At 38.9% G+C, this 18,244-nt stretch overlaps 1 protein-coding gene across 1 annotated transcript in view; it reads right to left on the bottom strand.

Annotated features, from left to right (window-relative positions):
* Nucleotides 1-18,244, bottom strand: part of LOC101355970 (chromosome-associated kinesin KIF4A) — a 102,198-nt gene that overhangs the window by 12,356 nt on the left and 71,598 nt on the right. Inside the window, exons 14-19 of the mRNA XM_023734663.1 lie at nt 17,239-17,394; nt 17,013-17,113; nt 4,702-4,831; nt 3,005-3,175; nt 2,549-2,656; nt 384-461 (exon numbers count right to left, since the gene is read on the bottom strand). Coding sequence (XP_023590431.1) covers nt 384-461; nt 2,549-2,656; nt 3,005-3,175; nt 4,702-4,831; nt 17,013-17,113; nt 17,239-17,394 — 744 coding nt within the window. The remainder of the gene's footprint in view (nt 1-383; nt 462-2,548; nt 2,657-3,004; nt 3,176-4,701; nt 4,832-17,012; nt 17,114-17,238; nt 17,395-18,244) is intronic.

The raw sequence follows: 18,244 nt of genomic DNA, 5'->3' as shown, positions 1-18,244 counted from the left end.
CAGTTTAGGAGGCTAGAAGTCCGAATTCAAGGCGCGGCTCTAGGGGAAGGCGTTCTCTCTCTGTTGGCTCTGGAGGAAGGTCCTTGTCTTTTCTGAGCTTTTGCTCCCGGGCAATCTTCATGTGTCTTGGCATCTCTCTTCCTCCATCTCTGCTTCCTAGCTTGCTTGTTTAATCTCTTTTATATCTCAAAAGAGACTGGCGAAAAATACACCCTACATTAATCCTGCCTCATTAACGTAACAAAGACAACCCATTTCCCAAATGGGATTATAACCACAGGCATAGAAGTTAGGATTTGTAACACATATTTTGGGGGGGGACACAATTCAATCCCTAACTCAGGGTTTCCCAGGGCTTGTCAATGGGTGGGAAACAGCATTACCTGTTTGATGATTTCATTCTCTCGAAGAAGCTGCTGGTTTTGTTCACACACTTCTCGCATCTTTTCAAGTTCTTCATCCTGTTTCCAATAGTGCAGTGATAGGTGGGGTTATTTTGGGCACTACATTCGGGTTACCAAACAACTCATATAGATGAAAACATACTGCTGCCAAGTTGCTGGCAGGAGATGGTTTTTGCACGGCAGTTACCAGCACCCAGAAAAATGTCTGATTCCCAGTTCCTAGGTGCACTGAATGTTGCGTTTTTCCAATGCTCCCAGCAGCCCTGACCGCATTCGTAGGAACCACAGTGTGATGGTTAAGATTGTGTGTCAACAGGCAAAGAAGGGAGTTACCGTACTGGCTGGTGTGATTGATCCTGATCACCAAGAGGAAATTAGATTGATATTATACAATGGAGGTAAAGAAGAGTATGTCTGGAATGCAGGAAATCCCTTAGGGCATTTCTCAGTACTACTGTGCCCTGTGATTAAAGTCAATAGAAAAACACAGCAACCCAATTCCGGCATGACTACTAATGGCCCAGGCCCTTTGGAACTCAAGGTTTGGGCTACCCCAACAGGCAAAGAACCACGACCAGCTGAGGTGCTTGCTGAGGGTAAAGGGAATACAGAATGGGTGGTGGAAGAAGGTAGCTGTAAATACCAGTTATGGCCACGTGACCAGCTGCAGAAATAAGGATTGTAATTGTTATGAGTATTTCTGTTTTGTGTGTTCATTGTATCATGTTAGGCGCAAGTACGACTTTATAATTGTCTTTATTCAGAGATTATGTATGGTTTAAGGAGATGTGTACAGGTGCCAACTTGACAAGGGGTGGATTGTGATGGTTAAAATTGTGTGTCAAATTGGCTGGGCCACGATCCTCAGTGTTTTGGCAGTCATATAATGTTGTGATCCCTTCCCTGTTGAGATTTGATATGTGATCACCCCTATGGTGGGATCTGCTGTGAGTAGCCAATCAGTTGAAAGGGAGTATCCCTGGCCTGTGGCCTGCATTGACTATAAGCAGATATTCTGGCAAGGCTTGGGGGCTTTTTGCTCACGCTGAATCCTGCAGCTGGCTCCTGTTCATCTGACCTCCGGTTCTTGGGACTTGAGCTAGCAGCCTACCTGCGGTCTTGCCTGCCAATCTTGGGATTCATCGATCTTCACAGCCTGTGAGCAAGAGCCTTCCTCTCTGACCTGAGGATCTTGGGTTTGCCAGCCCCTGTGGCTACGTGAATCAGGAGAAACCTCTATCCTGACCCAGGGACTTGGGACGTTCCAGCCTCTACAACTGCGTGAGCCATTTCCTTGATATAAATCTCTTTCTCTTTCTATATATGCTTTACTGGTTTTGCTTCTCTACAGAACCCAGCCTAAGACACATAGGCTCTACCCTGCATGCCTTCATTTATTCTTTTCCATCCTCTAGCCTGACATCCCTTATTTACATTAGGATGCTGATTAAGAAACCCACAGAGTCAGCTCTGTTTCCTTGAAGTCTACCATGCTTCTGTTCACTCTTCTGAACATAGACTAGGCAGTTTATTTGATACCCCAATAAGCCTGATTAAACTTCCTGGCACCTAAGACAACTAGATTCATGCATATAACCTTAACTAGTCTGGTTATGTCTTAGATGGGATGTACCAAGGAAACTTTAGAGACTGGTGGTTTAGGAAAAAGATTCTGAGTTGGATTAAAATAGTGCTCCAACATGTTACTAAATGGTGTGGTGTTCCTAGCCTCTGGAAGAAATTCAGACCCCAGGCATTTTACAGACATGCCAGGTCTTAGCTAAGAACAAGCTCAGAAAGGTAGAGTTGAATGCTACTAGAATTTTAAATAACTACTAGATAATTTCACTTCCTCAACTATTTAGAGCTCAAGATTGAGGCAAAGAATCAGGAGGCCTCAAAGTCTGGAATAGAGTATGTACTGCTGTTTCTGTACAAAAATCTAGGTTATTGTATGTGTGGCTATACTCTAAGTAGCCCTAAACTGATCAAACAGGGCCAAATGGCAGTAGAGGCTACCGCTATAAACCCTTTTTTTATTAGTTAATTACTCTCTGTAGTGAGTGCAATGGTCTAAATTAGACAGGATTCTCAGTCAGGCCTGTGGAACTCATCTCTGGAGGCCTTTCCCCTCATTATCATACCTGACACTTCAGTGTGTTCAGCAGTTGTTGTTCCTTTTCACTGACCGACTCCTCTAGCTGCTTCTCTGACATTTGGCTTTGCTGCAACTGGCTGAGAAGGTATAGCACCTAGAGGAAGATACAACCCAATGAGTGGTAACAAAGGAATAAAGGAATTTCAGTTTAGTCCAAGCAGTAATCCAGATGACTCTTCTGTGACTTAGAAGTAAAATGTTCCCTTTTGCTGTCATGGCTTGAAGTAGTAAGCATAGCCACGACGTTTATCAGCAAGTAATTTCGAAAACTTAGACAAGTAACTTCTCTTTCTGTTTCAGATTTCTTATTTGCAAAATTTGGAAAAAACCACATGGCCTTTTGAAGGAAATGTCACACACTCCCATTATTTTTTTTAAACTAACAACAAAAGGCAATGACAGTTTGTCTCTCAGTATAGCTTCTTGGTTTGCCAAAGTTTACCTTCTCTTGGTGCCGTTGTTCCACCCTGACCAGCTCAGACTGTAACTCTGTCTCCATCTCAGCAAAGTGATTTCGTTCCTCAAACAGCATCTTCTGCATGTCAGCACAGCTGGCCTTGCTCTGTTTCAGGCTGCTTTCAAGCTTGCTGACCTGTATTTTGGAGGAGACCAGCTGGAAGGGATAAAAGAAGATCAGTTTATTTACAGAATGGCCACCTTTTCTCCATTCATTAGGCAGGAAAATGTCATTTTTCTTGAAGTGGACTGAGAAATATCCCTCAGGTTCAAGTCCATTCTTATATTTTCATGTCACATGGATTTTAACATTAAATAGTAACAACATTATTATACTATCCCAGACCAAGAGCCCACATTTCCGCTGAGATAAATATCTTAGGACTATGACGTCCCTGGGTAGTGCAATTAACACACTCACTGCTAACTGAAGATTGGAAGTTTGAATCTACCCAGAGACGCCTTAGAAGAAAGGCCTGGCTATCTACTTCTGAAAAATCAGCCATTGAAAACCCTATGGAACACAGTTCTACTCTGACACACATAGTGTCACCATGAGTCAGAGTCGACTCCACGGCTCTTGGCCACCACTAAGGTCTTTTAATCTCTTGCTTTGCCTCTAGGCAAGAACAGATCTAACACAAACAGTATCTGACAACTTCAAACTCTTGATACTTAAGAAGTTCTTCCTTGATTTTAAAGGGAAACCCTCAGGACACAATCTTATGACCATCTCAATGTCTGTGTTCACATGTCAACTCGTAGACACATTAGCTGAGACTGGAGAGCTGGCTCTTCAGGCTAGATTGATAACCTATGCTGGCCTAGTTTTACATTCACTACTAGTCCAGATGGTGAACATCATAAATACTGTTGACAAGACTAATCAAAATTTTCTTAGGAGGGCAAATCTGCTAACCTAACACAAAAATGTATAAAGGGTAGCTTTCTCAAACTTGCAGATACAGAGTTTGTATGCTTGTCTCAAGTGAAAACGCCTGGATCACCAGAGGTGATCAATCAACTTTAATTCCTCTTGTGGTGATGTAAGATGATATATTATTTTAAGGTTAGTGAAGATGGGTTTTCCTTAAAAAAGATTATTAGCTCTTCTATTTTCTAGATTGTATCTTAAATTTTTGAAACTATATTTCATAGGTGTTTTAAAAAGTAGTACAAAAATCTGTTTCATGAGTACTGCGTTTCCTTTTGGGGTGATGAAAATGTTCTGGAACTAGATAGAGGTGATGGTGCACAACATTGTGAACATACTAAATGCCACTGAATTGTTCACTTTAAAATGGTTAATTTTATGTTATGTGAATTTCACCTCAATTAAAAAAAGGAAAAAAAATGTAGTACAATATAATAGTTTATATGTTTAACCTGTGGCCCACTATGTCATCCTAATCTTGTAATAATAACTGCTAACATTTATTGAGTACTTGCTATATGCCAGGCACGACAGGTATATATTTACAAGTCATATTATATTTTTGTAAGCAACTGGCTTGTATTTGCTTCCACCAGCCTTTATCCATGAAATCACTTTTCTAATGTTAGTGCCACTGTGGTTTCTACCATGAAAAGTGGCAATACTACTGCAACAATATTCCAGGCAAATATCTTATTTCAACCTACCCAGCCATACCCCTAATTGCTGGTAGGAACAGTGATGTTTACCTCTCCAGTTAAATATTTCAGGGCACACTTGGCTTCCATAATAGTCGTAATATTCTCCCAGCGGTGTTTTGGCCTGTCTTCACTTTCTGCATCCAGCAGCTTCTGCTGCAGGTCAGCAATTTGCGCACTCCTTCAGGGAAAGAAACAGTGAGCCTTACTGTAAGTAGCCTCAAGATCAAGGAGAAGTGAAGAGCTCTGAGGATAAACTTTAAATAAATAATTTTATTGGTGGAGATATCAGTTAAATATCATTTAAACAGTGATTTAGTCATCTGGTTAAGATTTTATATAGTATCTCAAATCCTGTTACAAGGGACTCCAAGATACTATCCAAATGGTTTTATTTTATCAAATACTGAAATAAATGAGTCACATAGTGGGACTTGGAAAGATTTGTTATATTAAGGCTTTCGTTGTAGTGGATTGGCTGTAATGTAACTTCGTCTTGAGACCATATAAGCTCAGACTATGATCTGGCCCACTCATGCAAGGATAAGATTCAGGTTGGAGACCGGAAACATAACAAAAGAACAAACAGGCAGATGCTTTTTGTGGGAATCAAATATCAAATTGATACCTTCAGTTGGTGTTGTGAGAGGTTATCTTGGAAAGTGCCTGCCACAGAACCAAGAAGTTTCTAAGAAGACTAGATACCCTGACCCTGGTGATACCTTCAAGGTACTTTCGATCAAGTATGGCCTGAATCTAAAGTCTACAAAACATTTTAGTTTCATTAATAGCTTCTTCTCAAATTCGCTTTGTGTCCAGTGAGAGGCAACAAATTAGCATGTGCTTAACATGCAGCACTACGTTAGGTATTTCAGGTAGTCCCCGAGTTTGACTTATTCAGGTTACCATGACCCACACTTAATGACCATCTATTTGGTGTTTTATGTACATCTTATCATTAGTAATATGTACTACATACAATGTTGCAGCACATAATTTGCTGATGTCATCATTCTCAGATGTTCACTCACAGATGTTCCAAGATCGGATTTACAAAGATGCTGATAATAAAAGGCAATTACAATGAAAACTAAAGAAAAAAAAAGAGGTAGTCAACTTATGTCAGAACCGAGTTACAACGGATTCATTGGAATGGAACCTGCTGTAAGTCGGGGACCACCTGTATAAGGAAGATGGGTACAAAAATAGTCTAAGACAGTAGTTCTCAAAGTTTTGGGTCTCAGGATCCCTTTACATTCTTAAAAATTATTGAGGATCTCTAAGAAATTCTGTTCACATATGTTGTATCTACAGATATTTACAGCATTAGAAAGTAAAACTTAGAGAAATTTAAAATATTTATTTATTCACTTAAACAATGAACTCGTTATACATTAATATAAATAACAGATTTTATGAAAAATAACTATTTTCCAAACAAAAAAAATTAGTGAAAAGAGTGGAATTGTTTTACATTCTTGCAAATCTCTGTAATGTCTGGCTTTAGTAGAAAACAATTGGATACTCATTATCTCCCTCTGCATTCCATCTTTTGGGACATGTTTTGGTTGATGTATATGATGACAATCTGGCCTAACACAGATATGTAGTTGGAAAAGGAAGGAATGTTTTAATAGCCTTTTCAGGTAACTGTAATATTCTACTTTGAGACTATACCAAAACTCAACAAGTGGTAGTTTCTTAAAGTCAGTTGCAATGTGGAAACTGAAATTATAAAATTTTCATATTCTCTTATATTAAAATCCATTGATCTATCTTGAAATTTGAATGAATCTTTTACCCACACATGATTTTGTAACATGTCATTTGGAAAATACTGGTCCACTATAGGGTCTCTATGAGTCAGAATTGACATGACAGTGTTTTTTTTTTTTTTTTTGGGGGGGGGTGTCATACAAATCCTTTAAATGTTAACACATTTCATTATACAGTATAAACGATCACATTTGTTAATATCATCACCAGTCTTATCAGAAAAGTTATGGAAAACTGTCAAGCTCATGGTGGTAGATACAAGTTTTCCAAAATTCTAGTTTTTGCTTGAAAGTTTGAATTTTATCTTTGGTAACAAATACTGTCAGCTGTTTTCCTTGAAGTGACAGGCCCACTCATTCATTTTTGAGAAAACGTCTGCCAAATACCCAAGTCTGAATAATCATAGTTTGTTGGTCAGTCATTCTTTCAAGCGAAAACAATGTTCCAGGAAACAAGAGGCCTGTTGAGTTCACACCTCAAACAATAGCATGTGCTTTTCCTTGAAACAATCATCATACTTTGGGATGCAGCAGAAGTGCTTTATGGGGCGGGGCCAAGATGGCGGAATAGTCAGATGCTTCCTGTTGTCCTTCTTACAACGAAGACCCCCCCAAAAAAGTGATTCAAATATATATGACAATCTAGGAGCCCTAAAGATCAAAGACAAAGCTAAAGAATTGACTGAATAGCAGGTGGAAGGAGAGACAATTCAAAAGCAGTGGAAATGGGGAACTACAGATCACAGGATCGCCAGTGCCCTGCTAGCTTAGTCTGCATAGCACACACGGGCTGAAGCAAGCAGCAACATTGCAAGCTGAGGCCCACCACATCTGGTGCAACCAAGCAGTAGCAAATCTGCATGTACCTCCAGAACCAAACAGGAGTGACAACGGACCTGAAAAAGTTAAGTGCAAGCTCCCAACCTACCTCCTGTGCTGGCAAAATAACCCCTCCCCCCACCACAGCTTCACAGCGGAGAAGCACTCCCTTCCCCTCACCCATCCCCTACCCAGCTCCAAAACCAGTCCTGTGGCATTCAACATTGCTGTGCCCCCTAAGCCAGGAACTCAGGGCAGGTCGAGAGGCCCTTGCCCTTCAGCCACTGATGTATAGGGTCCATGCACCTGCAGCACCCTTCGGCACCCCCCCCCAAGTCCCTCGTGAGCCAATTCAACATCGCATGCCCTCATTAGCATAAAACAACAAGGCATAAACCTGAAGCCCATTTTCACCTGCAATGGCCAAGGAAGAGCTGCATATTTGTGACATTCAACACTGTGCTGCCCCCTAAGAAGGGGCCTCACCCACCCACACCGGGGGCCTGAGGACTGCTGGTACCACCCACTCCATCTTGTCACCCACGACAAGGGTCTGAGAATTAACAGTGCCTCCCAATACCTCCAGCCAATGGCACTGGGTGCCCAAGGACTGGCTGCCCTACCTCCCAACTACGTGCTCTAGTGGACAGGGACACGCCCTCTATCCAGGCACCTGGGGGCAGCCGACAGCCCCTGCCTTGCCTCACACATTGCTCCCCAATGCAGCCAGAGACCTGTGACTGCTCCAAACACCTCCACGCAGCCCTGACTGCCTAGGACTGTAGGTGAGAGTCTGCATCACACACTCAGTGACCAGCGACCTGGAAACCTGTGCCCTTAATAACCACACCCCCCACCCCCTGCAAGAATAGTGAACAGACTCCTGGGCTCACACATCTAGAAGCTGTTCTGACCACCTGGAGACAGGAAGTGAGAGCTTCAACAATGTCAACAACCAAAGTAGCACACATGCCCAGCATATTTGGACATATCAAAACAAAACAAAACAAAAATACAGGACATAGTAGACAAAAATACAATGAATAAAAAATAAATATATAATAACTTATTGATGCCTCAGAGACAACAGTCAATATCAAATCACATAAAGAAGCAGGTCAAGATGGCTCCAGCAAGCAACCAAAATAAAGAATCAGAAAACCTTCAGGGAGAAGACAGGGCAATGGAACTACCTGATAAAGAATTCAAAAAACTAATATACAGAGGTCCCCAAGTGATCAGGAAGGAGATTATTCAAAACACAGAGAAAGCCAAGGAACACACAGATAAAGCAGTAGAAGAATTCAGGAAAACAATACAAGAAGAAAACAACAAACAGGCAGCTAGAAACCATACAGAGACAGCAACTAGAAATCCAAAAGACTAACAATAAAATTTCAGAATTAGAAAACTCATTAGAAGGTTATAGGAGCAGAATTGAGACAATGGAAGTCAGAATTAGTGAAATTGAAGATAAATCCCCTGACACCAATTTGTTTGAGGAAAAATCAGAAAAAGAATGAAAACAAAATGAAGAAAGCCTAAGAATTATATGGGATACTATCAAGAGGAAAAACCTACAAGAGATCAGAGTACCAGAACAGAGGGGTATAACAGAAAACACAGAGAGAACTGTTGAAGATTTGCTTGCAGAAAACTTCCCTAATATCATGAAAGATGAGAAGATATCCATTCAAGAAGCTCAACGAACCCCATACAAGATAGACCACAAAAGACAAGACATATAATAATCAAAATTGTCAAAACAAAAGACAAAGAAAGAATCTTGAGAGCGGCTAGGGATAAACGAAAAGTTACCTACAAAGGAGAACCAATAAGACTAAACTCTGATTACTCAGCAGAAACCATGCAGGCAAGAAGGCAATGACATATATAAAACCTTGAAGGAAAAAAACTGCCAGCCAAGAATTATGTATCCAGCAAAATGGTCACTCAAATATGATGGCAAAATTAGGTCATTTCCAGATAAACAGCAATTAAGAGAATTTGTAAAAACTAGACTAAAATTTTAAGAAATATTAAAGGCAGTCCTCTGGTTAGGGAACCAACAACATCAGACAATAATCCAAGCTAAGGATGCAGAACAGATTAACCAGTTATCAACTCAGATAGGGAACTCACAAAAACAAATCAAAGCTAAAACACTGAAAATAGGGAACCAGAGAAGTCAATATATAAATGATGACAACGTCATAACAAAAAAAGAGGGAATAAATGGTGTAGTCATAAAACTTCCATATGGAGAGGAAGTTAAGACAATATCAAGAAATAAAAGACTGGTTTAAATTTAGAAAAATAAAGGTAACTTTCAAGGTAACCACAAAGAAAGCTAGCAAACCTACCCATTAAAATGAAACCAAATAAAAACAAAGATTCAGCAAACACAAAATCAACAATAATGAAGGAGACAAAAAGAAAATACATAAACAAAAAGAACTCAGCACAGAATATTAAGTGGAACAAAGAAACTGTCAACACCACACACACAAAACATCGAAATGATAGCAGTAAATTCATACCTAACAATAATTACACTGAATGTAAATGGCCTAAGTGCACCAATAAAGAGACAGAGAGTGGTGGAATGGATAAAAAAAACATGATCCGTCTATGTGCTGTTGACAAGAGACACACCTTAGATGCAAAGACATAAACAAAATAAAACTCAAAGGATGGAAAAAAATATATCAAGCAAACAACAACCAAAAAGAGCAGAAGTGAAAATATTAATCTCCGATAAAATAGACTTTAAAGCAAAATCTACCACAAATGATAAGGAAGGACACTATAAAATGATTAAAGGGTCAATACACCAGGAGGACATAACCATAATAAATATATACCTACCCAATGACAGGGCTCCAAAATACATAAAACAAACTCTAACATCACTGAAAAGAGAAATAGACAGTTCTACAATAATAGTAGGAGACTTTAACACACAACTTTCAGTGAAGGACAGAACATCTAGAAAGAAATTCAATAAAGATACGGAATATCTAGATGCCAGAATCAACCAACTTGACCTCACAGACTGTCACGGATTGAACTGTGTCCCCCCAAAATATGTGTCAATTTGGCCAGGCTGTGATTCCCAGTATTGTGTGATTGTCCACTATTTTGTCATCTGATGTGATTTTCCTATGTATTCTAAATTCTACCTCTATGACATTAATGAGGCAGGATTAGAGGCAGTTATGTTAATAAGGCGGGACTCAATCTACAAGATTAGGTTGTGTCTTAAGTCAATCTCTTTTCAGATACAAAAGAGAGAAGTGACCAGAGAGACATGGGGGACCTCATACCACCAATAAACAAGAGCCAGGAGAATAGCATGTCCTTTGGACTCAGGGTCCCTTCTCTAAGAAGCTCCTCAACCAGGGAAGATTGATGACAAGGACCTTCTCCCAGAGTTGACAGAGAAAGCCTTTCCCTAGAGCTGATACCCTGAATTCAGACTACAGCCTCCTAGACTGTAAGAGAATAAATTTCTCTTTGTTAAAGCCATCCACTTGTGGTATTTCTGTTATAGCAGCACTAGATAACCAAGATATAGACATATACAGAACACTCCACCCAACAGCAGTCAAGTATACTTTCTTTTCCAACACACATGGAACATTCTCAAGAATAGACTGCATTTTAGGTCACAATGCAAACCTTAAGAAAATCGAAAACATCAAAATAATACAAAGCATCTTCTCTGATCATAATACCATAAAAGTAGAAATCAATAACAGAAACAGCAAGGAAAAAAAAAACCAATTACATGGAAAATGAACAACACCTTGCTTAAAAACTACTGTGTTATAGAAGAAATCAAGGATACAATAAAAAAAATTCATAGAATCAAATGAGAATGAAAACACATCCTACAAAATGTGTTTGGGACACAGCAAAAGCGGTGCTTAGAGGTCAATTTATAGCAATAAACACACACATCAAAAAAGAAGGGCCAAAATCAAAACATTAAGCCTATAACTCAAACAGATAGAAAGAGAGCAGCAAAAGAAGCCCTGAGGCACCAGATGAAAGGAAATAATAAAGATTAAAGCAGAAGCAAATGAAATAGAGAATAGAAACACAATTGAAAGAATCAACAAGACCAAAAGTTGGTTCTTTGAAAAGATCAACAAAATCAACAAACCATTGGCCAAAGTGACAAAAGGAAAACCAGGAGAGGAAGCAAATAACCAGAATAAGAAATGGGTGGTATTACAACAGATCTAACTGAAATAAAAAGGATCATAACAGAATACTATGAAAAACTGTACTCCAACAAATTTGAAAACCTAGAGGGAAAGGACAAATTTCTAGAAAAACACTACCTACCTAAACTAACACAAACTGAGGTAGAAAAATTAAACAAATCCATAATAAAAGAAGAGATTGAAGAGGTAATAAAAAAACTCCCAACAACAACAACAAAAAGCCCTGGCCTGGACAGCTTCACTGGAGAATTCTACCAAACATTCAGAGAAGAGCTCACACCAGTACTACTCAAACTACTTCAGAGCATAGAAAAAGAATACTACTAAAGCTATTTCAGAGCATAGAAAAGGAAGGAATACTCCAGAATTCATTCTATGAAGCCAGCATAACCCTGATACGAAAGCCAGACAAAGACACCATAAAAAAGAAAACTACAGACCAGTATCTTTCATGAACATAGATGCAAAAATCCTCAATGAAATTCTAGCCAACAGAATTCAACAGCATATCAAAAAAATAATACATCATGACCAAGTGGGATTCATACCAGGTATGCAGGGATGGTTCAACATTAGAAATTCAATGTAATTCACCACATAAATAGAACAAAAGAATCACCTGATCATCTCAATCGACACAGAAAAGTCATTTGACAAAGTCCAATACCCATTCCTGATAAAAACTCTTAGCAACTTAGGTACAGAAAGGAAATTCCTTGACATAATAAAGGGCATTTATAGAAAGCCAACTGCCAACATCATTCTAAATGGAGAGAGGCTGAAAGCATTCCCCTTGAGAACGGGAACCAGACAAAGATGCGCTTTATTATCACTTTTATTCAACATTGTGCTGGAGGTCCTAGCTAGAGCAATAAGGCAAGAAAAAGAAATAAAGGGCATCCAAATTGGTAAGGAAGAGGTGAAAGTATCTCTTTTTGGAGATGATATGATCTTATACACAGAAAATCCCAAAGAATCCACAAGAAAGCTACTGGAACTAACAAAAGATTTTGGCAAAGTAGCAAGACACAAGATAAACATATAAAAATCAGTAGGATTTCTCTACACCAACAAAGAGAACTTTGAAAAGGAGATCACGAATCAATATCATTTATAATAGCCCCCAAGAAGATAAAGTACTTAGGAATGAATCTAACCAGAGACGTAAAAGACTTATACAAAGAAAACTACAAAACACTACTGCAAGAAACCAGAAGAGACCTACATAAGTTGAAAAACATACCATGCTCATGGATAGGAAGACTCAACATTGTGAAAATGTCAATTCTACCCAATGCGATCTACAGATACAATGCAATCTTGATCCAAATTCCAACAACATTTTTTAATTGGATGGAGAAACAAATCACCAACTTTATATGGAAAGGGAAGAGGCCCTGGAGAAGTAAAGCATTACTGAAGAAGAAGAACAAAGTGGGAGGCCTCACACTACCTGATTTTAGAACCTACTATACCACCATGGTAGTCAAAACAGACTGGTACTGGTACAACAATAGACACATAGACCAATGGAACAGAATTGAGAATCCAAACATAAATCTATCCACCTATGAGCACCTGATATTTGACAAAGGCCCAAAGTCCATTAACTGGGGAAAAGACAGTCTCTTTAACAAATGGTGCTGGCATAACTGGATATCCATCTGTAAAAAAATGAAACAGGACCCATACCTCACACCATACACAAAAACTAACTCATAATGGATCAGAGACCTAAATATAAAATCTAAAACAATAAAGATCATGCAAGAAAAAATAGGGACAATGCTAGGGGCCCTATTACATGGCATAAATAGGATACAAACCATAACTAGCAATGTACAAACACCAGAAGAGAAACTAGTAGGTAAGTGGGAGCTCCTAAAAATCAAACACTTTCGCTCATCAAAAGACTTCACCAAAAGAGTAAAAAGAGAACGTACAGACTGGGGAGAAAATTTTGGCTACGACATATCTGATAAGGGTCTAATCTCTAGAAACTACAAGATACTGCAACACCTCAACACAAAAAAGACAAATAATCCAATTAAAAGATAGGCAAAGCATATGAACGGACACTTCACCAAAGAAAACATTCAGGTGGCTAACAGACACATGAGAAAATGCTTTTGATCATTAGCCATTAGAGAAATACAAGTCAAAACTACATTGAGATACCGTCTCACCCTGACAATATTGACATTAATCCAAACAACACAAAACAACAAATGTTGGAGAGGTTGTGGGGAGACTGGCACTCCTATGCATTGTTGGGTGGGAATTTAAAACTGTATAACCACTTTGGAAAATGATATGGTGCTTCCATAAAACACTAGAAATAGAAATACCATACGATGCAGCAATCCCACTTCTGGGAATACATTCTAGAGAAATAAGAGCTGTCTCACGAATAGACATATGCACACCCATTTTCATTGCAGCACTACTCACAATAGCAAAAAGATGGAAACAACCTAAATGCCCATCAACAGATTAATGGATAAAGAAATTATGGTACATAAACACAATGGAACACTACGCAAAGATAAGGAACAACGATGAAACCTTGAAACATCTGACAACATAGATGAATCAGGAGGCCATTATGCTGAGTGAAATAAGCCAGTCACAAAAAGACAAATATTGTATGAGATCACTATTATAAGAACTCAAGAAAAGGTTTACACACAGAAAAAAGCATTCTTTGATGGTTCTGAGGGTGGGGAGGGAAAATCACAAGTGTCAACTTTGGTGAAGGGAAGGACAACACACAATATAGGGGAAGTCAGCACATCTGGACCAAAGCAAAAGCACAGAAGTTTCCTAGACACATCCAAACACTTTGAGGGACCGAACAGCTGGGGTTGGGGCCTGGGGACCATAGTCTCGGGGGACATCTAGGTCAATTCCCATAACATAGTTCATAAAGAAAATGTTCTATATTCCACTTTGGTGAGTAGTGTCTGGTGTCTTAAAAGCTTGCAAATGGCCCTCTAAGATACATCTATTGGTCCCATCCCACCCGGAGCAAAGGAGAATGAAGAAAACCAAAGATATGAGGAAAATATTGGCCCAAAGGGCTAAAGGACCACATGAACCAGAGATTCCACCAGCCTGAGACCAGAAGAACTAGATGGTGCCTGCCTACCACCAATGACTGCCCTGACAGGGATTCACAACAGACAGTCCCAGACAGAGCAAGAGGAAAACGTAGAACAGAATTCAAATTCACAAAAAAGATCAGATTTACTGGTCTGACAGAGACTGGAGGAATCCCTGAAACCATGGCCCCCAGATGCTCTGCTAACCCAGAACTGACACCGTTCCTGAAGCCTACTTTCCGGACAAAGATCAGACAGGTCTATAAAACAAAAAAGAACACACATGAGGAATGTGCTTCTTAGTTCAATCAAATATACAAGACCACATCGGCAGCTCCTGTCTAAAAGCAGGATGAGAAGGCAGGAAGGGACAGAAATTTGTCAAATGGACACAGGGAACCCAGGGTGGGTAGGGGGAGCGTGCTGTCACATTGTGGGGATTGCAACCAATGTTGCAAAACAATATGTGTATAAATTTTTGAATATGAAATTAACTTGAGCTGTAAACTTTCACCTAAAGCACAATAAAAAAAGAAATAAAATACACACACACGCACACACACACACACACACACACACACACACACAGAAGTGCTTTATGTGTTCTTCCCACTTCGTCGCATAGAATATTAAAAGACATGTACTCAAGGGTCATGATTTAATAAAATTAACAATTTTCACTGCTTTTTCAAAGCCATTCTTAAGTAAAACTGGCTTTTTTCCCCCTTTAACTGAGAGTGTTGGTGGTGAAGAATACAATGACTAGTAGTACAGGTCGGTTCCACTGCTTTGATGCAGGCTAAGGTGTCAACAGTCCTACCGAATATTGTTTTTGCATTATCAGTGCAAATGCCAACACAGTAAAAAGGGCAAATAATATGTTAGTATTATTATGAAAATAGTTTTGACTGCTCAGACCCCCTGAACATGTCTCAGAGAATCCCAGGGATTTGCAGACCATACTTTGAGACCAATGGTCTCTTATATAGTCCTTTCCTTCAACTAATTTACAACCTGTCTAGATAGACAATACTAATAAACATGAAACAATAAGTAGAAAGATAACACATATCATCTGTACCACATAACTGAGCACTGTTAAGTTCTGGAGGCGTTTAGAGAAGAGGAAGATTAGTGAGGTATGATGAAGAGTCAGGGAAGGCTTCTTGGAAGAGGTGGGCCAGAATACTTCAGAGTCCTTGTCTATCACATGTCCTTTCCTATCCTCTCTGACAATTTATGTCCCTTATCTAATTTAAAATCTAGTTTACATCTCAAAAACTTCAGGAAAATTCCTCTGATTAAGCTAACCTCTGTCTAATTGCCCTCTACTTGATACCTGCCTTACTTTACACAATCATTTACTTATGTACAGTGATGTGCAGGTAAATGTTTAACAACAGCACTTAAAAAACCAGCTCTGATTTGTAGCTTTTGCCAATTTCTATGGTATAAATTCTCTCACTATAGCGATTGTAAGGTAATGCTTACAACATTCCTGAAATTTTACAAAACGATTCCAGCAAGCCATTATACTCTTTCCACTTGAGAGCAAGGATGGTGCCATTATTCTTTCTGTATATCCCAACTGCATTCAGTACAGCACAAAGCAAGAACTCAAATGTTAAGTGACTTATAGATATATCCAAAGATAAATAGCTAGTATGTATTGCTGAAAACAAATGATCTCCAAGGTCTTCCGAACAATAAAATTCTAATATTCTAAGACACTATAAAATCTCTGTCAAAGTTCTGTTCTTTCTAGATTTCACAAACTGCTTAAGAGACAATAATAGTGATTAGAGAAGCTATGCAGCATAACCTCTGGTCTTAGAGCCAGGAGGGGGGAAGGAGAGAACATTCATCGAACGCTTCTGATATGCTAAGTACTGTGTTATGCCCTTTACGTACATAACCTCATTGAATGCTCATGATAACTTTACTTACACATTATATCTATTTTGCTGATGATCTTTAAAGTTCTCTTCTTTCTATGTTATTGCTCTTCTATTATGCTTTCTTTAGTTTCTCTAAAATTTTGTTTTTAGTCAATTCTACATTTCAGAGATACTACTGAATCAAAAATTGTGGTGTATTGTAAACAGCATGGGCTTTGGAATTAGACAGACTGGATTTTGAATCCCAGTTCTGTTGTTTGCTAGCTGTATAAACTTTAGCAATTTTCTTAAACTTTAGTTTAGATCTCTAAAGTGAGAAGAGTAATATTTACCTCATAGGATATTGGAGGGACTGGAGGAGAAAATGTACCTAACATGTCTAGTGCAGTGTTTGGTTTTAAAAATAAAGTTACTTTCTCTTGTTTTTCCCACCATCATGAAGCTTTTGAAATACAAACTTTTGAATCACTGGATTGATAGGTTCTATTTTGATTCCTGACATAAATTTTTATAATGTCTTAGAGGCAGTCCCGTTACCTGAGTTCCATTTCAGTCTCTAGGCTTTCAATCTGCTTTGTAATGGAATCATCTGACTCAGAAACTTGACCACGCAGTTCAGCAAGTGAGAATGTGCGCCTCTGTAAAGAACAATAGTGGGAACGAGGATGAGATACTAAAAAGAAAGTAATCCTCCAAAGTAGCGAGGATTTCTGGGGAGTGCAGAGTCTGATTATTGGTAACATTCTTTCATGAAGTCATTTACCCGGAGTTTAGGAGGTGGATTCTCCCCAGTTTCCCTTTTCTCTTTGAGTTGAGCCACATCCTGAGCCAGGATCTTTCTATCTTCAAGAAGGTCATTCAGATGGCGTTTGGCTTCCTCAGTACTGACCATAACCTCAATTTCATTTCCAAGCCAATTCTAGAAGAGAAATCATTGATGTCTGGGTTAGGGATAAGGAATCTCTGGCCCATAGGCTAGATTCATTTCCAAACTTAATTGGACAAGAGCCCACGTAACTGTAAGCATGATTTCCATTTGTGCCTACACTCACCAAAAATTCCAGTACCTCTCTAAAAGCCTTTAACAGCAATATCCTTAAAGGTTATGAGCAAGAGGCTCTCTCCAAAAAATCTTTCTCCAGATATCTTAGCATTTCTCTGTGCCCTGTCTTTACCTTCTTCATTTTCTCTTTAACATTTGTCCATTGCCATTAACTAGGCATCATATAGGATGGAACCAAAACCCACTGCCGTGGAGTCGATTCCAACTCATAGCGACCCTATAGGACAGAGTATAACTGCCCCATAGGGTTTCCAAGGCTATAAATCTTTACGGAAACAGACTGCCACATCTCTCTCCCACAGAGCGGCTGGTGGGCTCGAACCACCACCCTTTTGGTTAGCAGCCAAGCGCTTTAACCACTGCGCTACCAGGGCTACATATAGGCTGAAAGTATATTTTTATTATCTGTTCTGTTTAATAAATAGATATCCATTCTTAATTTTTAAAGTACATAAATGACATCTGTTTTAAAGCAAACAATTAACTAATTTCAGTTTTTAAAAAATTAACTGTCCCCAAGAATACTTCCACTTTTGATGCAGATATACCACACTAATCACAATCAAAAGAAAGCTAGAGTGGCTATATTAATATCAGATAAAGTAGAATTCACATTAAAGAATATTACTCGGGATAAAAAGAATCATTTCATAATGATAAAGGAGTCAATTAATTAAGGGAACATAATCCTTAATGTTTATACTCC

This window comes from Trichechus manatus, unplaced genomic scaffold (assembly GCF_000243295.1).
Source record: "Trichechus manatus latirostris isolate Lorelei unplaced genomic scaffold, TriManLat1.0 scaffold00070, whole genome shotgun sequence".
NCBI classification, from domain to species: Eukaryota; Metazoa; Chordata; class Mammalia; order Sirenia; family Trichechidae; genus Trichechus; species Trichechus manatus.
This window is presented reverse-complemented; position numbering and strand designations above follow the sequence as displayed.